We start from the raw sequence: 26,418 nt of genomic DNA, 5'->3' as shown, positions 1-26,418 counted from the left end.
CCACTATGTCTTTTTTGAGATGCGGCGACCAGAACTGGACACAATACTCCAGGTGTGGCCTTACCATCGATTTGTACAACGACATTATAATACTAACCGTTTTGTTCTCAATACCCTTCCTAATGATCCCAAGCATAGAATTGGCCTTCTTCACTGCCACTGCACATTGGGTCGACACTTTCATTGACCTGTCCACCACCACCCCAAGATCTCTCTCCTGATCTGTCACAGACAGCTCAGAACCCATCAGCCTATATCTAAAGTTTTGATTTTTTGCCCCAATGTGCATGACTTTACACTTACTGACATTGAAGCGCATCTGCCATTTTGCTGCCCATTCTGCCAGTCTGGAGAGATCCTTCTGGAGCTCCTCACAATCACTTCTGGTCTTTACCACTCGGAAAAGTTTGGTGTCGTCTGCAAATTTAGCCACTTCACTGCTCAACCCTGTCTCCAGGTCATTTATGAAGAGGTTGAAAAGCACCGGTCCCAGGACAGATCCTTGGGGCACACCGCTTTTCACCTCTCTCCATTGTGAAAATTGCCCATTGACACCCACTCTCTGCTTCCTGGCCTCCAACCAGTTCTCAATCCAGGAGAGGACCTGTCCTCTAATTCCCTGACTGTGGAGTTTTTTCAGTAGCCTTTGGTGAGGGACCGTGTCAAACGCCTTCTGAAAGTCCAGATATATAATGTCCACGGGTTCTCCCGCATCCACATGCCTGTTGACCTTTTCAAAGAATTCTATAAGGTTTGTGAGGCAAGACTTACCCTTACAGAAGCCATGCTGACTCTCCCTCAGCAAGGCCTGTTCGTCTATGTGTTTTGAGATCCTATCTTTGATGAGGCATTCCACCATCTTACCCGGTATGGATGTTAGGCTGACCGGCCTATAGTTTCCCGGGTCCCCCCTCTTTCCCTTTTTAAAAATAGGCGTGACATTTGCTATCCTCCAATCTTCTGGCACCGTGGCCGTTTTGAGGGACAAGTTGCATACCTTAGTCAAGAGGTCTGCAACTTCATTCTTCAATTCCTTAATAACCCTTGGGTGTATGCCATCAGGGCCCGGTGACTTATTGATCTTTAATTTATCAATGAGGTCTGAAACATCTTCTCTTTTAACCTCTATCTGACTTAACTCCTCGGTTAGGAGGGGCCGTTTGGGCAGCGGTATCTGCCTGAGGTCTTCTGCCGTGAAGACAGATGCAAAGAACTCATTTAATTTCTCTGCCATCTCTAAGTCTCCTTTTATCTCCCCTTTCCCTCCCTCACCATCCAGAGGGCCAACCGCTTCTCTGGCGGGTTTCCTGCTTCTAACATATTTGAAGAAGCTTTTATTATTCCCCTTAATGTTGCTGGCCATGCGTTCCTCATAGTCTCGCTTGGCCTCCCCTATCACCTTCTTACATTTCTTTTGCCACAGTTTATGTTCCTTTTTATTCTCTTCATTAGGGCAAGACTTCCATTTACAGAAGGAAGCTTCCTTGCCCTTCACAGCCTCTCTAACTTGGCTGGTTAGCCATGCGGGCACTCTCCTGGATTTAGTGGAACCCTTCTTTCTTTGCGGTATACACCGCTGGGAGAGGTCATCCGGGGGTTTGGAGTGAGGTGTCATCAATATGCTGATGACACCCAGCTCTATCTCTCCTTTCCTCCAGACTCCAAGGTGGCGGTTGAGGGCCTGGAGCGCTGTCTGGAAGCAGTGAGGATCTGGATGGGGGCTAACAAGCTGAAATTAAATCCGGATAAGACAGAGGCTCTCCTGGTTCGGAAATCCTCGATGCAGGTGCTGGATTATCGACTTGCTCTGAATGGGGTTGCACTCCCTCTGAAGGAGCAGGTTCGCAGCTTGGGGGTCCTCCTGGATTCGCAGCTGCTCCTGGATTCCCAGGTGGCGGCTGTGGCTAGGGGGGCCTTTGCTCAGCTTCGGCTGCTGCGCCAGCTGCGACCGTACTTGGATCGTGCAGACCTGGCCACGGTGATCCATGCCACGGTGACATCGAGGTTAGATTACTGTAACGCGCTCTATGTGGGGCTGCCCCTGAAGACGGTTCGGAAACTACAATTAGTACAGAATGCGGCGGCCCGTGTGGTCACTGGAGCCAGGCGGTTTGACTCTGTCAGCCCGCTTCTCCAGGGGCTGCATTGGCTGCCCATTCGTTTCCGGGCCCAATTCAAGGTGCTGGTTTTGACCTTTAAAGCCCTATACTGCTCTGGGCCAGGATATCTTAGAGACCACCTACTCCCGTACAATCCGGCTCGCCATCTCAGGTCATCAGAGAAGGCCTTTTTGCAAGTGCCGCCACCCAAGGAGGTCCGGGGGGTGGCTGCAAGAAATAGGGCCTTCTCGGTAGTGGCACCAACATTATGGAACTCCCTTCCCCTTGACTTGAGAATGGCTCCCTCTCTTGAGAGCTTTCGGCGAGGCCTGAAAACACTGTTGTTTAAACAAGCCTTCTGATTTCTGGCCTTCTTAACATTTTATACATCTTTTAGTTTTACAGGCTTGATTCCTCGGTGATCTGCTCTTTTACTCTTTTAATCTGACTACTGTTTTTATGGCCCTGTAGTGTGTTTTTAAATGTTTTTATCTGTTTGTATTAATGTTTTTTAAATTCTATTGTTTTTTAATATGTTGTTAGCCGCCCTGGGTCCCGTTAGGGAGAAGGGCGGGATAAAAATAAAGTTTTATTATTATTATTATTATTACACCTCTGCTGGGCCTCTATTACTGTTGTTTTAAGCAGCCTCCATGCACTCTGGAGAGACTGGACTCTTTTTACCCTCCCTTTCAACCTCCTTCTAACCAGCCTCCTCATTTGAGGGAAGTCCGCCCATCGGAAGTCATGTCTTCTTCAAATCCTATGCCAACAGAGTGGCACTGTTAGGACGGTTGCAATGAGAGATGTCGTCATGACGTGAGGCAACTTTGAATGAAGAAATAATTTTGTATATTTTATGGAGGCTTTAAACTCTTGGCAACAGTCTTCTGAATGAACAAATAGAAGGAATTGAGGGGAGGCAGATGCTTGGGGAGTAAAAAGGCATTCACAGTAGGAAGGTTATGAACTGGTTCAATTAACATTCCGGGTTATACAGAAAAGGGAGAAGTAAACCACAATACAGTAAGTGATTATTGAATGTTTAGGTATTTGTGTCTTCCAAGGCAAAAGAAGAAATTGTTTCATTTTCTAATATTTACAGTGTTGCCTGGACTGAGGTGTGTAATCTGCAAGACAATTCTATATCCAGCATAAATGTGTAGATTGAGGAACTGCATATATTTGCTGTCATTTAATCTGCTTCTAAAATGTGGGCTTTCAAGACTCTTGAGGCAAAGACTGGAACAGAAAAGTGTAAGGAGCAAGAGGAATGAAGGGTAAAGAGGACGGGGAGACTAAGACCAGGAGAGGTGGGGGACTGGAAACATTAGCTACCAGGAAAAGATCTGATAGGTTATTGAAGGCTTTGAAGCCTTACCCTATGACATGGAAACCGTGTTCAGTCTTCAACTTATTTTTTTGGCCTTTGCCTGACATTTCTCAGATATTTCAGTGTTTTTCTACAATCAAAAGAGCTAGAAATCTGTCTGTGCTATGTACAAGAGTCAGTGAATAACTGACATCCCTGCTTTTCATCCAGAAGGAGCTAGCATCTTTTCTGGGCAGATGCTCTACAGAAATGGATTTTAATAGAATACTTTGCAAATTAAAAAAAGCACCTCTCTCCCACTGTTAATGAAACACAGCTGCTTCCAGGGCGGAGTACTGCAATTAAACCAGCACGATATTACACGAAGGGCAGTCAACAACAAGAATTAAAATAAAAACCTGCACCTGGCATGAAATTAATGACTGAATTTAGGTTGATAGGCTAGAACTAGAGCAGTTCAGTTAAAATTCATACACCTGAAAAGTCTCCAAAGGTATCAAAAAGTCATTGAATACATCTTATTTTTGTCAAGAAAGTGTCTTACAACTTCAAGTAATTTTAAATTTTGTATCTTTCAGATGTATGAATCTGAAAGGGAGTATGGGTGATCAGGACATTCAGATGTATCTTTCACCTTGCATAACTGAAGATGTAAGTAATATCTATAAAATGTTAGTCATAAATCAAAACTCCACAATAGGGAGGATCTTATTTAATAACTAAAACACAGCATGATGCAGAATAATGGCCTGATGGAGTCTTGAGTAATATTGGTTTGGATTGGACATATCTCTTTAATACTGCTGCCTAATGAAAAATTGCCCTCCAGAAAGTCTGCTTCTGCTTACAAGAGTCCAAGGTGATAGCAGGTAGTGGCTTCTGGAGGCTTAAGCTTAACATCTAACTCCATAGTTGTTGGGCAGTGTACTGCAGTATGAACATTTAGGGACAAAGTAAAAACAATTAAGAAAAATCATACATTATAAAGAGCTTATAGTTTGTCATGTTGTCTTACTTTGGGAAAGAAAGTTCGGGTCACAAAGTGCTTGTACTCTAGAAATGGGATTCCCTGGCTGCGATTTAATTCTTTTGTCAGGTCAGTCATGTCTGTCTGCAGCTCAGCAAAACCTGATCCAAAGAAACCACAATTAGAGTAAAGAAACATTTTCATGTCATGCACAAATTCTTGTATAGGTCCCCGTGACAGCATCTTTATTATCTTCAAAATCAAGTCTACATGTAGCAAAAGAACTCTATGATAGTTCATGGGCCCAAAAACTTCTAAGACACCTCTTTTAATCTGGTTTCTCCATTTAACAGCTTATTATGCTATTTTAGCTCTTTTCTGATGAAAAATCTGGAACATCATCAAGGTCTCACAGAAGTTTTCTCGAAGACCCAAGGCCACTTTTGAAAACAAAGGTAAGCCATCAACATGAGACCAACTACAGAGTGGCTATAAGATTGCCATCCCTATGCATGAAACTGTGTGGATTTGGGATTGAGGTCATTTAAACCTGCATAGGGATATTGTGGCCACCCTGTACTACTCACCAACTGATGGTTTTAGTAGAATTATATTGAAAAATAGCCATCAACATGAATAAATATAAGAATTCCAGGTTTTAGAATCCAGGTTTTGTGTAGTGCACAATTTGCTTATCAGTTTAGAATGCCAATAGCTGGAAGAGTACAATTGTAAATATCCATTTGCAATCCCAAAGAAAGCTGATCTCAGTCACATGCCCTGAACACTGCTATTTTTGTGCATTTTAACACTCTGTGGTAGTTACCTCTACTCTGGGTGGCATTTTAGGACTGCAAATGTCCGTCTGTTTCCAAAACATAATTTTGTTGCACATGAGCATTTTCTCAAACTACAGATACCCACCTTTTCGGATTTCTTCCCGAATCTGAGACTCCATCTCTTCCATCTGCAGCAGAGTTTTTTGCCAATAGCGTTCTGCCCTGCGGCTCTTGGTGCAAAACACAAACAAGGCTGGAGAAATAGAAGAGAAAAAGGGGGCCCAGAGCCAAGATAAGAAGCTGTGGCACATTTCCTATTAAAATAGTCCTGGCTCTAACATTATTTTGCTTAGAAAAAGAGTACATCATGCAAACCCCTTCAGCAGTGGGAATGGCTGCTTGATAAACATAGGCCAACAAGAACTAAAAATAATTGACAGAGCTGGAACTGAGGGTTACCCTTTTGAATCATGGATCATGCAATGCTTCCAGGGTTAGGAGGTTCATTTGTACCCACTATAAAAGCCCATTTCACCATGACAGCCTATGAAACAATATGTCATTCCAGCTATGAGTTGATCCAATTTGTGTTTAAATGGGAAGTGCGCATTTGTAGTTCATCAAACCAAGGTATATTACAAAAAATATGAGCTGTATGGGTAAACAATGTGGTCGTGAGTGTTAACCTCCTTTGCTATTACACTGTGAAGTTTCTAGATGGTAAAAGACACAACTGACAGCCAAAACCTATGTGGTGTTGGTGCCACTGGAACATGCTTTATGGTGCTGCAAACAGTGATCCCACATGTGGTGGCAGGGAGAAGGCCCACCAACCTTGATAAATCAGCAGGGTGGGCATAATGAGGCAGGGGATGGGAATAACGAAGGGTCGGGGCAGGAGGGGTTGGCACAGGTCTGAGACCCAATGGGGGTCAAGGGGTTAGGAAGCGGTAAGGAAGCAGAAAATATTTTTTTTCCTTTTCCCCTCCCAAACCTCTCCCCCCCCCCCCACTGTAGCATCTGTACAGCCTGTTTTGGTGCTGCTTCATGCTATGGATGAAGCCATTTTAGATTTTGGCACTATAGGAATTTTTTGCATGGCAAAAAAAATCAGATAAACCGATCAGGCTTATTAAGATGTGGCCATGGTTCCACAATAAAATTGCACAGGATTTACCAGCATACAATAACATAAAAAAACTGAGGAGAGGGACTGGAATAGAATATATTATAAACAATAAACATAATAATTAGGAAGTCATTTTAAGCAAGAAGTTATGTGATATTTATTACCATTTCACCAGATAATACGTTATATTAACTTTATATTAATCCTGTAAAATTAATATGTGGCTGATCATACAGGTTGTTGGCATCCTTCAGTCTCGGAAGACTATGGTGTCACGCTCTGAATGGTGGTTCTGGAACAGAGTGTCCTCTCCAGTGCGCGAAGCCTGGGTAAAGTAGGTATGGAGGATAGGCTGTTACCCATGCAGCAAATCCCCCCTCTCCACGTCGCTGAAATGGTCCAATTCATTATCTATAACAGGGGTGACCAAACCCCGGCCCGTGGGCCACTTGCACCCTGCTGTGGGTCCCCGTCTGGCCCCCAGGGGGTCCCCCCATCTCCTATGGGCATTTGGCCCTCACCTCAGCCTGCGCTGGCCTGCCGCATGAGCGTCGTGCCTTGCTTTCCCTCACTGCCGCTAAGCTCAGTGGCAGCAAAGGAAAGACAAGCCCAGTGCGTGTGCAGGGCCTTTTATAGTGGGAAGGTAATGTGAGACTTGCAGGTCTCGACTTACTTCCCACTATAAAAGACGCTGCGCGCTTGCTGGCTGGTCTCTCCCTGCTTTGCCCATGGGCTGGGCTGGGCTGGGCTGGGCTCCGCTCCCCTCCTGCAACCTGAGCCAGGAGCGTGAGAGAGATCCTGCGCGCAGGAGGGGAGGTCTCTCCCTGCCTTGCCCATGGGCTGGGCTGGGCTCTGCTCGGCTTGGCTCCCCTCGCCTCCCCTCTTGCAACCTGAGCCAGGAAAGTGCAGTAGAGAGAAAGATCCCGTGCAAGGGAGGGGAGCGGAGCCCAGCCCGCAGCACATTCCTCGGCCGGCCAGGAAGGCAGGCAGCAGCAGCAGCAGCAGCAGCACATGCCACCCTAGCTAGTGAGGAAGGGTGGTTAGGTGGGCAGGCAGGCAGGCAGGTAGCTGGGCAAGCAGGCAGGCAGCCAAGCGGGTAGCCAGCCAGGCAGGCAGCCAGGCACATACTGCCCAAGCAAAGGAGGGAGGGCGAGGGGGCAGGCGAGCAGGTGGGTGTATGTGTGTGAAAGTGTGGAAGATCCCCCCCCCCATTTGTGTGTATGAAGGAGATCATAAAGTGGCTTGAAGATCTCTCCCCCCCCTTATTAGGGTGAATGAAATAATAAACTGGTTTGAATTCATTCATTCATTTTCCATCTGTAATATATTTATTTATGTAAACATATTCAAATTTGATATGTAAATTAATGCCTTTTTTTCCAGCCCCCGAAACAGTGTCAGAGAGATGATGTGGCCTTCCTGCCAAAAACTTTGAGCACCCCTGATCTATAATAAAATCAAAACAGTTAGAAACCATGATCATACAATGACATATCAAATTTATGGAAGTGGCAAAGAATATGGAAGAAGCAAGAAAGTAGAGAAAAGAGAAGGACACAAGTATAGGGGAAGGGAGACAAGGGGAAACAGCAAGTTGAGCAAGGCAAGAGAGGCAGGAGGTGAGAGAGACCAAAAGGGAGATGGAGAAGACAGAGTGGCTGGAGGTGAGCGAAGAAGATAAGGAAAGGAAGTAGACTGAGATGGTGGAGATATGTAAAGCCAGGCAAAATTGGTTAGGACTGGAAAACCAAGGTCAAGAGGAAAGCAGACCTAGGACAAACCATGAGATGGCCTTGGGCTCCTGGAACAGTCGGACCCAGGAGGGGTCAAAGATCAGCAACCCAGGGGACCCAGCCAGCAGCCCTTGCACTGCACTGCACTGCAGCCCTTGCACTCTGGAGGTGAGCAAGGGTGGGGCCTCAACAGCACCTTCAACCCTTGACCTGGTGGGAGACCATCAGGCAGAGGGTGGTGTCTGGTACCCCCACAGCATCTATGTAAATAATGGGACACTGCTCATCAGAGATGAGGGCAGTGGTGTAGCTAATGATCGTGTAGCCTGGTGCTGAGCTGAAAATGATGCCCTGTAAGTGATGTCACAACTGGAAGTGATAAAAAGTCTGGGCTTTTAAAAAAGTAAAAACTGGGGGAAAACCTGCTTCATCCCCCCAGAAGTTCACCACCCACTTGCTCTGCTGCTGCTCCCCAGTCAGTGGCATAGCTAAGGCATCTATCTGCTACCTGGGGTCAAAGAAGGTTTCGTAGTCCGTCCGTCCCCCACATCAAAATCAAACTTAATTAAGTAAATAAAAAGTGTGCCCCTTATTGGTTAGAGACACTGTGCTGGGGTGAAGAGGGACAGTTATTCTCCCCCCACTTAATATTAGAGGATCACCATATGAAAAGTACCTCTTTACTCAGTTAGCAGGATTACTGTATTATGATACATGGAAATTAGAGCTGATGCATATTAACACCTTATTGGTTCCATGCTGTGTCATAACAACATGTCATTGGCTCTCAGAACAACCAGTCTCATAGGTCAGTTTTGAGTTAAGGAAATCCACTTTCTGATCTATAAGGCAGTTGTGTTTTAATTTTCTGGTTAACTGGCCATAACATTTGATAAAATACAGATATTCCAGTGAGGTTTGTTTCATTGTATTCTACATTAAATTACCTTTCCAATGATTTATAACATGACGGTATTATTCGTACATACCCATTTTTTCAGTTTTGGTCACTAGTGTCAAGCTCAGGTTGCTACGCACCTAAAGCTTGTTGCCTGGTGCAAATGCTACCCCCTGCACCCCCTTAGCTATGCTACTGGATGAGAGTGAAGCACTTCAGTAGGCGGAGAGATTGCATTTTTTTGTCCTTCTGTGTTTGGCAATAAAGTCTGCAGATGAACCAGCTGCAGCCTTAGGTTGCACCTGCCGCCCACATGGCCTTACAGAACCATCTTGAAGTAGAACTAACCCCTTAGGAGAAGGAGGGATGGACAACATGAAGACAGATAAATTTGTGGATTATGAATGGAACTTTTCAGTCTCAATGTTTGACATATTAATTTCTAGGGTTTAGAGTTGTCTTTAGCAGAAAAGAAAAGAGAGCTGTGTTAGCAATTTTTCGAATGTCTGTGTTTTGGAAGTGCTTGGTTAGATGAAGCTGTCAAGTGAAGGTCAGGCACTGCCCCTTACCTACGACAGACACCAGCAACAAGATACTGCAGATGACTATGGAAACTATGATAGCTGTCTCACTTCCTCCAAGGTGCAACATAGCAATTGTTTGATTGAATTTTCCAACCTGGATCTAAGAAAGAACAGGAAGGAACTGTCACAAAGTTGTTTAATGAGAAGCCAGAAGCAGTACTGAAATCAGGTTACTGGGGAGGGATGCCGTGCACAGAAAAACGAGTTTAACAAATTATATAGTTGCTGGCTTTGCAATACTAAATGAGTAACATTCACTGTAGTTTCACAGCAGGACTTATTGTGATTAACATTGCCAAGTTTGCTGGTCGTCTGTCAGATTGTATGTGCATAAGTGCAAAGGAGCATGGGTATAAGACAACATAAGCCTCACACACACTGGTGTAAAGTGAAAGCATCTCCATTGAACCTGTGCCTAAAAGACTGAGTTCAAATTCCTGCTCGGCAAGAGGCTCACTGCAAGACATTCAATAATTTGCTCTTGTCTCTTTCTTATGTTTATTCTAAATGGCAAGAGGCCTGCCATGAAAGAGGAGGGGGACTTCCAGCGACCACCCACTAATCCAGAGCAGTGATGCCTGGCGCCAAGACTCACTTCCTTCCCATCCCTTATTCTTCCAATTGGTTTAACCTGCAGATTGGTCTGACCAGACCTGGTAGATCTAGTCTGCTTCCATGAGACCGAGAGATCCAGTTCCCGGAGGAGTTCCTTGGGCAAAACCCGTCCCCAAAAATGCTATGCAGGGTTGTTAAAATGCTCTCACTCTGCCAGAAATACCTGCAGAGTGGGGAGGCTGACAAATCCACTGATTCCAGAACAGGCAAAGGTTTTAAGCAAAAAGGTTTATTTAACAGGTGAGGGGGGAAAAACAATTTAAACAGGCTTGAGTTCTTACCAATAAACATCCCCTGAATGGGGCTGGCTCAGCAGGGAAACCTCCATGCAGGCTGAGGCTAGGCCTATCTGGATCCCTGTTCGGCCTAGTGTAACCTGAGGCAAATAAGAGCTCCCAGCTTTTGGATGGAGGAGGACAAACAAACAAAATCTAATGCATCTAGCTTTTTTTTTGGTCTCTTCTCTACTCCCCTGGGCCTCTACAGGTATAATCTAATTATCCACATATTTTTCACCCACGGTTTTATCTCAACAAGATGAGAAGGGCCCTTTCAATTAAAGGAAAAAGTCATTTAACAATAGCTTCGTTAGTGCAGGAGAGGAAAGCTGATAATCAAACACTCTCTCCCTCCAGGCACTTAGAATAGCTTCACTCCAAGGCAAGCAACCCCTCTCTTTCCCCTGACACCTGAAAGAATGCAAAGTGATGATCACCTCCTGCTGTGTTCCAGTGAAGGGAGGGGTAGCTGCTTTGGACTGAAGCCTTTCTAAGTGTCTGGAGAGATAATGTTTGAGATGACTGAAACTATGATTGTCAGCTGATGGATTGTGCCGCTGCCTCCCCCCCGCCCCCGCAAGCACTTACAGTGGCTCAAACTCTCCACGAGAGTTTGAAAACCACAGCCCAAGGTCCAAATCAACATATAGAGCTTCCTGTACACAGTACACAATTTTTCTAACAAAGTACTGAACACACAATTCTGTTTCTTTTTCATTCACTGTGTAGTTTTACAAATCCCCTGAATGCGAGTATAACAAGCAATTAACTACAGACTGTTGCTCAGCTCATTCCAAACATGCTAGAAAACTCCAACCAAAATAAGATCAAGAATGGAATGAAGTAATATGTACCTGCTGAAGATTTTGTGATGCTCTGGGGGTTAAGGCACAGGAACAGGATATGAAGACGCTGTGTCCGACCTCCTCCACAGTGAGTGCAGGCAAGCCGTTTCTATTTCTACATGTATATCATAATACTTGCTCAGGGTAGGCAATTTGATTTGTTAATGTCTGTGACATAGTAGGGAGCACTCCTACAATCACTAAGAAGATGTGGCAACTTCAATCTGAGTTTTACTTCTATAGTACAAAGAAATGGAAAGAGGGAACTGAAATGAAAGAGAGTCTCTTTTGCAACAAGAATCAGCTGCGAGCTAAATTCTGACTTCACTCCTGGATTCTGCACACAGGCAACTGCAGAAGAGATTACTAGGAATGGGAAGGAACTCCACTAGATATGATCAATATATTAACCCCTCCTCCCCAAAGCAGGAAAAGGGTGAAATTTAAGAAAAACCACATCTAAAGCAAGAAGTGTTCTTCAACATATTTCCTTGTGTCATCTGAAAGCAGAATGCCTCCTATCACTTTCCAGGATGCTGGGTCCAACACCTATTGATATGATTTAGCTGTTAGTAATCTAATTTAACAGAATCTTTTACTGGACCGTTCGTCAGATGGAATTTATTTCCTTAAGGAATGGTGTCACATTTTGGTTGATTTTGATATTTCCCCATGCGCTTTAACAAGTTGTTTAGCAACATAACCCTGCCATATCTCAAAACAGAATCTGTCAGTGCTTCTATCTTTTTAAAAAAAACAAAAAAATTCTTTTACAAATGAATACATAATTCACATTTTCCAGATATTTGACTTGTATAGCAGAACAACATGAACAGCAACTTTTGCTCCAAATAAAAACAGTTTCTTTACTTTTAATTAGATAAGGTTAACATATAACTAAATACAGGTGAGCATCATGTTGCAACGCTCCAACCAGTGATGGGCCGCATATGTGACACCACTGCTGGTCCCTGCACACACACCCCAAGGCTCTGAATTTGAAGGAAGCTCTGTTCCTGTCACCTCCAGAGGCTTTTCTGAGTCTTGCAGAGGCAGCACATGTCTGTGTGCTGCCTCTGCAACGTTCAGAATGCCCAAATTGCGTGAGAGAAGTGACTTCTGGTTTCCACAGGAAACCGGAAATTGCATCTCTCATGTGATCCAGGCATTCTGAGCCTTGAGGAGGCAGCACACAGACATGCGCTGCCTCTGCAAAACTCAGAAAAGCCTCTGGAGGTGAGGGAAGTACAGCTTCCCCTCGCCTTCAGAGGTTTCGTATAGTGTCAAGCCTCACTTCACGACAGGGGTGCGGGTCCGCATACCTGTTGCTAAGCAACACATGACTGTATATGCATGGCTCTTTAAGGCTTTGGTAGGATATGCCAATGTATATAAAAAGAGTGGTGGAAGTGCATCAGTCAGCAGAAGCAGTACCTTGAGTTTTTCACATGCGCTGTCTAAGAAAGCTGTATTGTAGAAAAGTTAATCTCAATTTATGTTCTAGTTTTTTTTAAATTCCTGCCAAGTTGCCCTATTTGACATAACTGTGAGATGCAAAAATCTTAGATTTGTATTTAAAAATTATTACCTGTGCATACTCAGACACTAACCTTTTGGACAATACTCCAATGCACTTGTTATTATTTTTACTGCAGTTATTGGCACCATAAAGGTACATGGTCAGGTAACACAAGCAAAAATCAGAAGTCTCTATCTGAAGAATCATGCAATTTAATTTGACAGTGGAAGAAGTGAATTTTAGCAAGAGACAGAGAAATGACTGAGGGCCCAATCCTATTCAATTTTCCAGTGCTGGTGTAGCTATGCCAATGGGCTGTGCACTGCATCCTGTGGTGAGGAGGCCTCTGTGACTGCCTCCCTGAGGCCCTGAGGCAAGGATCACAGCATTTTGGACAGAAGGACAGAAGACTAGGGCAATCCCTTAAAGACATTTGAAGGTAATAATATGCCATTTGCACTAGATACATATGGAAGCCACTGATTAATTCTGAGTAGGGACACTGCACTGAATGATATCAGAAACTGCATGGCTTTGGCAGCTTTGTTTTCAAGGGAGGCATTACAATTTAGTCAGGGCAGTAAATCTAGAAGCATCCTTTCTAGTAAGATGGGCATAATGGTTGTTGCAAGAAATTATGTGAGGAAACATCTTCTAAGGACTAAAAACTGATATATATATCTATGTGGTATGGAATAAGACTTGCAGCCCCAAGTAGCTATGCTAGCCATGTATGGTGGCTGACCAGGAGTGTTAAACCAGCCATGCTTATCAAGAATCTGGAGGACTGCAATAGGCTGGTATCTGTGAGTCACACATTTGACAGAATGCGGAAGTAGCTTAAATGTAACTAATAGCACATTTTTCAAGTCAAGGCAATTTATATGTTATTATATTTAACATACTGCTTGAACAGTTTCTAAAACAATCACAAAATGACTCGCTTAAAAAAACAGCCTCTTCCATCTGTTTTAAAAGTTCCCATTAAAAATGGAATTTTCTCATTTATAGTTTCTTCTAACAATGGGTCAGGAAATTCAGGGTCATGCTATTTTTGCCTATGCTTATTTTGCTTTTGCAATGGAATGTCATACAATAAAGTCTGCAAACAACAAAATATCACCCTCCTCTCAGAAGCAGGGTTAGAGGCATTGGTTTTCCTGCTTGTAGAAGTTTCCATCCACATTTAAGGAATGCTCTGCTTCTGGGGAATATTTGGCCACAGGCTTCTTAAGTCCCCCCAGGCTGCTTCTCTCTCCCTGAAAGTCACATATTCCTGCCAATTTAATATTAACACGTTTACTGGAAAAAGGAACAACTGGGATCTGGGGGTGAGGAAGGAGAGAAAGCTATAGGTTGTCAGGCCTTGGAGAGAAGGTCTCTGCCTGTCTCAAAGTGTGAACAGCTTTAAAGCTGAAACTCACTCTGAGGAAGCCAAAGGCCTCATAGCAAGCATAGAAACTACAAAGAAAGAAGTACAATTAGTGGCATATTCAAGGGGGGGGGCAGCCAGTAATGGAGACTCAAAATCCCAAAGGAAAACCATTCAACTGAATAAAGCTTGCACAGTGAAATCTCGTGGAGTGTGAGATCAACACCTGAGATGCTGCCCTTTTGAAGGCTGCACAACCATTTCCATTAGACAAGGAACAGGAAAAATAGCACTGGGCTGGGGAAAAGCCCACTGAGCAGCCAGCTCTTGTTCCGAAATGTAGAAACTAAAATTTCTTATTGAAGTTTCTCAATGTTACCCAACTCCAGTACAGTATACCCCTTTTCTGGCTATAATACTACCCATAACATCCACTTAGCCCTCAGCTAACAGCAGCAGCTAAGTAACTCCCTGTGCTGAGAACAATAACAACAATGCCAACTCACAATAAACTACTGAGAATTGCCAAGCTCATTATTCAAGGGTGAAAGAAGACAGAGCATTTTTGCAGGAAAGGATTAGGTGATAGACAAGAGCCGAAATTCAACACTGTTTTACTGCCATTTGGGAGCATGCCAAATCTTCATCCAATTTTATTTTTATTTAATTTATGTATCCTAAGCAGAAGCAGTTATTTCTTAATTGGGCATAATGCTACCAGCCTGGTAATGAGTTTCAGTTACTTTTGGCCTGCAGGGCAATCCCTGCCTTTTTGCTCTATCTAACTCTCCCCATGGTTGTGTCATGTTTTACCATTATGCTCCAAGTTGACAGAGAAACAAAATCTAAGATAAAATAAATGGACTTGAGTTTCACCTCAGTTGGGAGGAAAATAAACATGCCTTTCAACTCAGCCAATGGGTCACCAGAGGCAGGGAGGAGGCAGGTTTAGCCACAACCTGAATGCTAACATTGAATGCACCCCTTTTCTTTCTCCCACATAAAGGAATTGTTGACATTCAGTCTTGTGTGCAAGAAGTAAAGCAACACATCAAGGGACACATTTGGAATGAAGGGGACACTTGAGCTCCCAATTGTAGCCCACTTATGGTTTCTCAAGTAATTGCTTCCACTACAATGTTGTCCCCAAGTGAACTCTTGTTTTATCCCACATGGGTGAGTGGCCGGCATTCACACTTATGATAAAAAGTAAAGCATAGGATCTCGAACACAATGAGACTAGGGACCTTCAGACCCATTGTATCATCCCTGAGCACAGGTGCCTACAATATCTGGACTCCTGTCCACTATCTTCCTTTCCTAATGATGGCCATGCCATAATACAGAATCAGGAGAGGATGCTGAGAGCCCATCAATGATTATACCTATCGCTGAAAAAGATGACGTTTAGCACCTATCAGTTTGTACATGCATCTTCACATTCTCGAAAATTTCTTCTAAGGGTCAAACTACATATTGTCAGTAATGTATATACTGACCTTTGGTTTTGTTCTATTTTTAACACTGGGAGGAAGGAGGTAGGAATTGGGGGCTTTAATATTTTGCCACTGCAGAGGTTCCAATCTGGAGCACACTGCTCTGCACTTTCTTTCTAATAGTAACAACATTTTCATTGGCTTTCAATAAGACATTTGTTTTAATGCCATAAACAGAGTGGTGGGGAGGCACAATCCAGGTCAGAACCATAGCGGGGACATGTATAAAAAAACCCCATATATTAAAACATGTGTTAAAAACCTACCTATGGTTTCACTCCAATTGCTGCCCCACCCAGTGTGCTATTTTTAACAAACATATTTAGAGGGACAGTACATGTAGTATTCAAAAAGTATAGTCTAGCCCAGGGGTGCTCACACTTTTTTGGCTCGAGAGCTACTTTGAAACCCAGCAAGGCCTGGAGATCTACCAGGGGGGAAGGAAGCGTTTGACAGACACCCCCTTTAATGTATGGAGCCCCTGCTGGAGTCTAGTCAGTTTCGTTGCTGCATGCCTGAAGAGCAGCTAAAGTGTCAGTTTCAGTGTCAGTTTAGTGTCAGCTAAATATGTCAGTTTCGTCTAGTCACTAGACGAAACTGACAGGGCTCCGCGATCTACTCATTTTGCCTCGATCTACCGGTAGATCGCGATCCACCTATTGAGCACCCCTGGTCTAGCCCTTAAGATTTGTTGCTACATTATTAAATGATTAAATATAGGGACACTTGTTTATTGCAATTCAGAAAAAAAATATTCTGCTACCTGTAAAGTGAAAATATGTGGATTTGTTGCATGCAAACTAAATAATTATGTAATTTACAGAAACAAAACAAACACTATTTGATCCAATAAATCAATCATATTTGATTGACTGGAGACAAACTGCAATCAACCTCAGCATAAATGGCAACACCTTATTCAGCTTATGGCCCATACCTATCAATGGGCAGCTTCACAACTAATGTTGTAATAGCAGAATGTGATCCAGAAGTACGTGTAGCCATGTGCTTACAGACCACTACTAGAGAGGTCGCAGAGGCCCAGCATGTGATGACAGACAAAGGAGTGCCTGCTGATGATGGTGAGTTGGCAGCAGGAGAGGAACAGAGCAAGTGGGAGTGGATGGGAGAGGACAGGAGGTGTGTTGGAGATGGGATGAGATGGCACCTTGTACGTGCGACTTGTGTCAGATGTTATCCCCTTCCTCCCCTCCAGACATGCCCACCCACTTTCTCTCTCTGGGCTTGCGTCATCTAAAAAGCTGCTGCAGGACCAAGGAGAGCCAGTGGCAATTGGGAGGCTTATAAGGAGGTCAGGGAAAATACTTTTCCTCCTCTCCCAACCCTCCAGATCCCACCCCACCACATCATGCAGTGCAGCCTGTTTTGCGTGGCTACATGCTGTGGGAGGGGGACCACAGAACTGGGTTGTTAGAATACTTCATCCTAACTAAAAAACAGTATAACAATAAAGGGGAATGGGACTTACTGATATTGATGTGGGACCTGTAAGGAAGGACACTGAAGTCAGAACAATGAAGAAGTCCACCCCACTGGAAGCTCCTCTTGCGTCTCCTCATAAATTTTCTCTTACATCTTTCAGCAAACACTACCTTCAATTATTTGATACTAGCTACCCTCCACCATTGTTTTTTTAAAAAAATGAAAGTGAAGATGGTCAGGAATTGTTTGGATTGCCTAAACACTGTGATGGAAGTCCAATTCCATGAACGCCACACAAGTCCATTTAGGCAAGAAGGTAGATTAAATACTGGTAAACAGCATCAGGCTGCAGTCACTTACCGTAACAGGGAGCTGTCTTTCTGAGGTGCTCAGAGATTCATTGACTGAGCAATGAATGACTTTGTCTGAAACAATTTGAATCTCACAGGATAGCAGGCCAATTTTGATCTCATACTCATTGCTTTCCAGGCCAAGATTGTCAGGCTCTTTCTAATTAGATAAAACAAAACAAGAACACATGTAATCAAATAAATGTTAGTTTTCCAATACTGGGCTTCTTGAAAACACCACATGTACAGCATGTCTGGGAATTGCGTTGGCAAGGTCCACCTCTGGTAGCAAAGTATTTTGTAGTCCTGCCCTCTTCATTTACCGTATTTGTCTGCATAACTACGGTACACAGGAAAAGATCCTTCCCATGATTAGGGATGCTTGTCTAGAATTCATAGTCATGGGAGGATCTTTCCCAGAGGACAGCATTTATTTGTACATACAAACACTGCAAGAGTAGTGGGGATGGAACTGGACCTACCAAATGCATAGGAGGAGGGAAGAGGGCTTAACAGCATGCTGCCAGTCATGCTATAAGCATGGACAGCATCCACACCTAGTGTTCAAACACATTCAAAGCCATTCTCAGTTACACATAGGGAGTTTCAAACAGTATTGCAATTTCTCACAACTGACCTATGCCCCTAATAAATAATTTATCATGGTTTATTATCCTCACTCACTCAGGGTCCAATCCTATCTGCATGATACACTGGTGGATACTGAGATCCATCAGTGTACTGCAAGGTCCGCCATTAAAGCTGCTTCTCTGATCATTCGCTCAGTGCAGCCGCCAATGCAAAAGCTAGGAGGCCACACAATAGCAGTGGTGCCATGCAGACCAGTCATGCTGTGGTGTGGATCAGGCTGTGGGTGGATTGGGGGTAGCAGTGGTGTCCGTGGGATCCAGAACCCAGTCCCAGGCCTGACATATCCCCTTCGCCCTAACAGATCTACGCAAGCAAAAGAACTATTGTAGATCTGAATAGGGTCATAAGGGGCCAGGGAGTAGTGGTGGACATAAATACACATTTTTATTATTTATCTCTCTTGGCCAGCCTAGTCTCCAGCCAGCCTGTAGGATGCAGCAGAGGCTGAATCAGTGATTCTGCATCCTGCAAGTTGGTCCAGGAGAGGATTGGGCCATTAGCCTACTAACTGGTTCGTAGTATCCACTAAAAACTGCTCAACAAAGAGATAATTTATCCCACAGCAAAGGTGTCACTGTACTTCATATATACTGCGCAATTACATGTATAACCAATGTCAAGGGCTCTCCAGGATGGTGTTTGATCCACTTCTCCTTCTTGGCAGTGAAAAACTGAGGATCTGTGAAGTATTCCAGATGAAATTTGCTAATATGTATGGTCTCAGGAGAGTGTTCAAAGGAATATGGGCTGTCATCAGTATACAGGTGCCCATTGATATAGAAGTCCACTGGTGCTGGCTTGCTCCCCACAGTGAGGTTGGAGGCAGCTGGAGAGGGGCAGGTAATCACAGTGTCGGTGTGAACTTTACAGTTCTGAAAGAAGGAGAAAGCATCCACATAAAATACAGATAAACTCAAACCACATCAACTCGTAAATGAAGGCTGCAAAAGACGAGCAATGATTTGAATATTGGGTTAGACCAGGGGTCGGCAACCTTAAACACTCGAAGAGCCATTTGGACCCATTTTCCGGAGCAAAAAAAACCTCGGGAGCCACAAAACCCTTTTGACATCTAAAATGAAGATAACACTGAATATATAGTTTTTTTTTTTTTTTTTACCTTTATGCTCTTATAGGTCCCATTTTTATAATGTATAGCCCCCTCTTGTAGCTTTTAGTTAGTTTTGTCATACATTCTTGTCCTGTGTTTTCAGACACCTGGTCCTCTATGGTGTTTTGCCTGATTCCAAGGCCATTCTCTGCCTGGAGAATTATGCCCACTTTAAGCAAATTAGCTCCCCTTCTTTCCTCCAACAAATGACCCTGGTTCTGCCCTGCACTCCTGCTGGACCCCACCTCCAGGGTAGCTCGCCTGTTCAACCTGCAGAGGTCCTCTCTCCTGCCAGCAGCCTCCTGCCACTACAGCAGACCCTTGGTCCTCAGCAGGTCTTGGGCACAGCAGCCACACACCAAACTCCAGTGTCTCCAGCAGTCCATTAGTCACAAAGTCAGTCAGAGTATCCAGGGTAGAGTCCAAAGTCAATAAGCCAAGACACAGTCCAAGGTCAGATTCCAAAGTAAGTCAGTCAAATCAGTCAGAGTATCCAGGTCGAAGTCAATAAGGCAAGTCAGTCTCCCCTCCAACCTGCACTCCTTCTCCAACCCACACCCCCCTTCCTGCCTCAGATGCTCCTTATATCCCTGAGGGCCCTATTGCCTTCAAGTGGCTGCAGCTGTGCAGCACACTCTGCTGGATGCCCAGGCCTTACCCTTAAAGGGGCCACTGCTGACACCACATCTACCTCCTCACCAGATCTTCCAGGATTCCAATACATATGGCGGTTATGACACCTGCTTATCTTACATAATAATAATAATAATAATAATAATAATAATAATAAAACTTTATTTCTATCCCGCTCTTCTCCCCAAAGGGACCCAGGGTGGCTAACAACATATAAAACATATTAAAAACATAATTTCACAAACAGATAAAAACATATTAAAAACACATTAGCAAAACCCATAAAAACAGTAGTCAGATAAAAGTCAGAATAAAAGAGCATAAAACAGCAGTTCTTAGAGGAATCAGGCTTGTAAAAAAGCAACTAAAAGATGTATAAAAGATGTTAAAAAGGCCATGACGTCAGAAGGCTTGGTTAAACCGCAAGGTCTTCAGGCCTCCCCGAAAAGTCTCAAGAGAGGGAGTACATGGATACTAAAGAATTCCCCCCACCTTCCAGATGCACCCTGCTGGAAGGAAGAAAGGACACAGACTCCAGAGGTGGGGAAGAGAAGAAGCCAGAGGGGGGGGGCAGCCACAGGCCAGCTTCTGCCCTGCCTGCCTGCCTGCCCTCCCTCACTCAGGCTGCAACCCTCTCCACACTATCCTGGGAGTAAGCCCCATTGACTACAATGGGACTTCTGAGCAGACAAGTTGGTTGGAGCTCTCAGGTTGCAGTCCTCTCCACACTTTCCTGGGAGGAAGCCTCACTGACTACTTGTGAGTAGACCTGCCCAGGAGGAGGCTGAGGCTACAGCCCTCCGCACCTTCCTGGGAGGAAGCCCCACTGACTACAGCTTACTTGTGAGTAGACCTGCACAGGAGGGGGCTGAGGCTACAGCCCTCCACACCTTCCTGGGAGTAGCCCAGGGACTACCTCGGGGCTTGCTCTCGAACAGACCTGCTGGGCACGGGCTCCCACTCACCCGTCCTTGTGCTTGGCCTTGAGCAGGCTCCAAGGCTGCCATCCCAGGCACCCTTTCCTGGGAGTAAGCTTCATCTGCTGTAATTGGGCTTACAACTGAGTAGACATGCATAGGAGCAGGCTCCAAGGCTGCCATCCCAGGCACCCTTTCCTGGGAGTAAGCTTCATCCGATGTAATGGGGCTTACTACTGAGTAGACGCACAGGATGTCTCCTCAGCTGTGGAGGAAAAGCCTCTCCTTGGACTGAGTGGGGACCTGCTCAGGGAAAGTCGGGCTGCAAGGGCATCCTGCTGGAGAGTTGGGGAAGGGAAAAACAGGGAGCTTAAGCCTGCAGAGCCGGCAAAATTGAAAAGGGAAACCAATGCGGGGCAGGTGGGGGTGAAGGGAGAGGAGGGCAGTGAGCTCAGGGGGGCGGAGGGAAGCAGCCTGCCCTCCCAACACAGGTGCCTCCCTTTGCCTGGTGCCTCCCTGTGTTGCCTCCCTTTGCCACTTTCACCGGGAGGAGCCGCAGCAAACAGCTGAAAGAGCCACATGCGGCTCTAGAGCCGCAGGTTGCCGACCCCTGGGTTAGACAAAGCAGGGTTGATATACATATAATAGTATTGAATGGATAGAAAAAACTGCACTGAAGACTTGCTTAGTATGGTATCAGGAGATGTTGCAGCTACTAAAATCTGAATACTACTAGCTTTAATATTCACTCAATATTTTCAGTTACTATGCAAAATATATATTCTCAATTTTGTCTTTTATTCCCATTTAACTTTATGCCTTTGTTAATTAAATTCCTATACTATGCTACACTGATAAAAACTTACCGTTTGTTCTTTCCCAATAGTGTGTACTACCATGGACACATTCTGAGCCATCAAAAATCCATTTCCTTCCACAGTGATAATTCTGCCTCCACTTTGAAAAAATAGAAAGGTAAATAATCAGATGAGGAATGGTGCATCAGTTACTCATAAAATATACAAGATGTATCAACAGTAAAAAGACACTGCCTTGAACTGAATGTGTTATGTGGTTCCATCTAGCCCAGTACTGTTCATCACTGGCAACAGCTCTCAGGGCCCTTAGATGGAGAGGTCCTTTCCAAGTAACTGGAGATGACAAAGATTGAGAGCGCAATCCTGAGCACTCTCTGGACTGTTGCATATCTCTTGTACAGTCACAAATGTGCCGTTAAGGCATGTCTGCGATGACTTGTGAGTTGGTTGGGCTGGTGGCAAGGATGTACCAGCCTGTGGAGGCCATACTTGGCATCTGAGCCTACTGGAAGGTGTGTACGTGCCAGCCTCCCTAGGCTGGTGCAGGGGTTTGGGGAGGGTGGAACAGGGACATCCTGGGGTAGGAGGAGGAAAGGCAGCAGGTGGTTCAGTGGGCAGACTGGTCCTGGGAGGAGGGTAGTACCAGGATCCGGAACTTTGGCCCAAGCTGCTCGGATCTGTGCCATCAATTTCGGTGACACAGATCTGAGTAGCCTCGTTGGGGTAGCTGCTGTGTGACACGGGGCAAGGGGAATTAATTGCCCTTACTCCAAGTTGTGTGGCAGCCCCACACTGGATATGGGGCAGGTTAGTTGGCCTACTTGTTCCAGTGCGGATTAGGATTGTGCTTGAATCTACTGAACTCAGTTACTTTGGGTATGCAGGTCATGCACTTACATTGTACACTACAAAAATATAAAGCTTGGCATGACTACATGTGCACCCCCCCTCCCAGTGAAAGGTAACCTATGTCCCAGAAAGTTGGTCACTGAAATGCTACTGAATAAGGGCTATTCACATATTAGCCAATGGTAAATGCATGTTTACCTGAGCACAGTCCGAAGTGCTTGTTGGGTCGGCGCAAGTCTCTTGTGCTGGCCTGGAAGGGTCGCAAATGTCCCATAAAGCATGCTTGCACCTCCATGGGAGTAAGCCGTGGCAGTGCACGGAGGTGTGCTGGCCTGCTGAGGCCAGATCCAGCCTCTGTGGCAGTGAGGAAAGGTAAGTCCATGCCAGCCAAGCTTGGTCAGCACAGGGGTCTGGGGGGGGGATCTGGGGAGGGCAGGAAAGAGGCAGGGAGGAGGCATTTCGGGGTGTGGGGATTGTGGACGGCAGGTGGGGAACGGGAGGCAGGGCCAGGATCCAGCAGTTATGTTGGATCCTAGCCCCGTTCCCGGGTGGCGCAGAGCAGCTCCTGACTCCTCCGTTCTGTTTGAATCTGTGCCACCTCTTTAGGTGGTGAAGATCTGAGTAAACCCTTTGAAGCCACTGCAGCTCCAACCTGGATAAAGGGAAATTTTTCCCCTTGCCCCAGGCCGAGCCTCAGCCAGCCCCAAACTTGCACTGGAAAGAGTGCAGGTCCAGCCGCCTGCCTGTTCAAGCGCAAGTTAGGATTGTGCTCCTCAGCATGTATGTGATGGAGAGCCTTGGTCAATTGGACAGCCCGAGCCAGTGCTCAGCCCTCAAATAATTGGGCTCCTAATTCTCCACTGTACTACCAGTACTACTTTACACATGTAGTGTAAAGCACAAATTTGTTCTATGCATGTTATGGTTTTATGTACATATATTTTAAATGTGCATAGCTAGAACATTATATGAAGCCGAATATACACACCAAGCATAAATGGAGACATGCTGTGCATATTTCATCTTTACTATAAAATAAGAATACCAAGCAGTTACTACTGACACGCATCCGGGAACTTTCATATACTTGTTACTAAACAGTGAAAGATTTAGGCAGGGTTTTTTTCTTAGACAAGCTGCCTGAGGAATGCTAAATGTAGCACTATCAATGTGAAATCAATTAAAGAAAATAATGAGATGGCTATACATGTCACTGGTGCCAAGGGAAGGAGAGAAGTGGCTTGTCTCCATTGGTTACCAGAAACTACATCCAGATTTTACCCTGCATGTGGCCTTTCATTACTTCAACCATTTCATGTTCAACTTGCTCTAATTATATTGCAGCATCAGGTGGCTCATCAGGGAGTTCAGGAAGATAGAGATTTGCCTCCAAAAGAGACTCAAAACTAGAGTGTTCATGTACAGGGCTCTTATAAACAGAACCTTCATATGCCATTTAAGGTCTCTCTACAGTCTCAGTGTGCTGCAGAGATGCGTATTCATAGGCTCTCTGAAGCTCATGCCACATCAGTGTAACTGTTCGGGGCACATGGTTTCCTTGACAAAATTTAATTTTGGATTATATTTGATCATTGTGGAAAAATCACGTTAGTTCCAATTAGCCATCTGATGAACAAAAGTGTAGTACTACAATGAGTAGAAGCAAACCTATGATAGCAAAATGGAAGGAATTATGAGGTGCTCATATGGAATCAGGCAGTCAAAATTTCTGAGTAATTCATAGCCTTCCTTGGTCACCTGACAATAGTGCCATTTCTGTACCACACTATAGGAGTGATGCTTATTTCAAGTTCAAGTCTGAATTTTTCTGCTTGGCTTAAGCTGTAGCGGTCACAATGCGTCCTTCACCGTAGCTGCAACAGAACTTCACATCTAGCACTGAAAACTGGATGCGTTACCACTGCTCACTTACCAAGGTTTTGCCTACATATTGTAATTTGGTTCTGGCTGTTGTGATCGTAAGACTCAATTTCTGCCGTGAGCATTGCATAAGATCAAGGTACTTTGCCTTGGTGGCGATATGTGCTTCCTGAGCAACTTGGGCTGGAGGCATACCTGCCGATTTCTTAGATTTCTTTGTTCGTGTTGCATTGTCAGACACTTCAAGAGTGTATTAGCAAGAAGTGATTTCACAAAGAAATTCAAAAAAGAACAGGAGCCCCAAGGGCTTCAAGGAAAAATGATATCAAAAGCAACATATTTTTTAAATGAAATGTGTTGGTCTTGCAGGTTCTTTTGAATAAAAATTGCCAACTGCATCTTCTTCATGAGCAAGTAGAGCTAGTACAATTCTTATGTGGACTCTGATCTGAATTTTTACATCCTCCCAAGCACATAACATTTGCATTATTTTCCCATTATTAGGCTGGATTTTAGTCATACTAGCTGAATCTAGATTTACAGTGAACAGGTGTTCTGCCTGACTCATGAACACTTTCTATTTTTATGGAATAACTGGCCTGTTTCATCATTCCAGCTTTGAGGCAGTATGCAATCTCTGAATATACCAGCCCTAATCTAGATTACTCTCTGCCATTATTCCTTGTGGGACCACTCCTGCTAACTCAAACCTATTAATCCTGCTAACATTTCTTTTTTTAAAGAAAAAAGGATTATTGGCTTGCTCTGAATGGGGTTGCACTCCCTCTGAAGGAGCAGGTCCCCAGCTTGGGGGTCCACCTGGACTCGCAGCTGCTCCTGGACTCCCAGGTGGTGGCTGTGGCTAGGGGGGCCTTCGCGCAGCTTCGGCTGGTGTGCCAGCTGCGGCCGTACGTGGATCGTGCAGACCTGGCCACGGTGATCCATGCTACGGTGACATCGAGGTTAGATTATTGTAACGCGCTTTATCTGGGGCTGCCCCTGAAGACAGTTCGGAAACTGCAATTAGTGCAGAATGCGGCAGCCCGTGTGGTCACTGGAGCTAGGTGGTTTGACTCTGTCAGTCCGCTTCTCCGGGGGCTACATTGGCTGCCCATTCGTTTCCGGGCCCACTTCAAGGTGCTGGTCTTGACCTTTAAAGCCCTATACTGCTCTGGGCCAGGATATCTTAGAGATCGCCTACTCCCGTACAATCCGGCTCGTCCTCTCAAGTCATCAGAGAAGGCCTTTTTACATGTGCTGCCGCCTAAAGAGGTATGTGGGGCGGCGGCAAGAAATAGGGCCTTCTCAGTAGTGGCACCAATGTTATGGAACTCCCTTCCCCTTGACTTGAGAATGGCTCCCTCCCTCGAGACCTTTCGGCGAGGCCTGAAGACCTTGTTGTTTACACGAGCCTTCTGACTCTATGGCTTTTATAACATCTTTTATACATTTTTTAGTTTTTTACAGGTGTGATTCCTCCTTGAACTGCTGTTTTATGCTCTTTTTATTCTGACTTTTATCTGATTACTGTTTTTATGGTCTCTCTTAATGTGTTTTTAATATGTTTTTATCTGTTAAATTATGTTTTAATTTGTTTTTTGTAATATGTTGTAAGCCGCCCTGGCTCCCTTTGGGGAGAAGGGCGGGATAAAAATAAAGTTTATTATTATTATTATTAAAAATGTATTTATTTATTTACTGCATTTATATCCCACCTTCTTCCCCGAAGGAACCCAAGGTGGCTTAGAAAGAAATCTACATTTGCTAACACAGAAAGGAATATCTTACCTGATCTGACTCCTTTTGGGATTGATATCTGTTATACTTGGATTTTTCTCATATTTGAAGTGGCTGTTATTGCCAATGCAAGATTTGTTCTCAAACTGGACACAGACGTGCACACTGGTAGTAAACTCTACATCTGGCATAGTACAAATGATGGCAGTGTCAGTGCGACTAGAAAAAAAAGCCACAGCAAACTGTTAATTATAACAGAGGCATAAAATATAATCCATAACTGTATATATAATCATGCTACTCCAATAAAGACCCTGCATGCTATTCATTTGCAGATTTACAGATAGAGGTATGAGCTGCTACACAAGACATCTACACAAT

General features: G+C 44.6%; 1 protein-coding gene across 1 annotated transcript in view; it reads right to left on the bottom strand.

Annotated features, from left to right (window-relative positions):
- Positions 1–26,418, bottom strand: part of PLXND1 (plexin D1) — a 187,940-nt gene that overhangs the window by 48,297 nt on the left and 113,225 nt on the right. The window contains exons 16-22 of the mRNA XM_066612970.1: positions 26,089–26,256; positions 21,619–21,709; positions 18,694–18,963; positions 17,451–17,600; positions 9,508–9,622; positions 5,324–5,431; positions 4,448–4,560 (exon numbers count right to left, since the gene is read on the bottom strand). Coding sequence (XP_066469067.1) covers positions 4,448–4,560; positions 5,324–5,431; positions 9,508–9,622; positions 17,451–17,600; positions 18,694–18,963; positions 21,619–21,709; positions 26,089–26,256 — 1,015 coding nt within the window. The remainder of the gene's footprint in view (positions 1–4,447; positions 4,561–5,323; positions 5,432–9,507; positions 9,623–17,450; positions 17,601–18,693; positions 18,964–21,618; positions 21,710–26,088; positions 26,257–26,418) is intronic.

Source organism: Tiliqua scincoides, chromosome 2, assembly GCF_035046505.1.
Source record: "Tiliqua scincoides isolate rTilSci1 chromosome 2, rTilSci1.hap2, whole genome shotgun sequence".
In the NCBI taxonomy this organism is placed as follows: Eukaryota; Metazoa; Chordata; class Lepidosauria; order Squamata; family Scincidae; genus Tiliqua; species Tiliqua scincoides.
The sequence above is the reverse complement of the archived record's forward strand: the minus strand, read 5'-3'. Positions and strand labels throughout refer to the sequence as shown.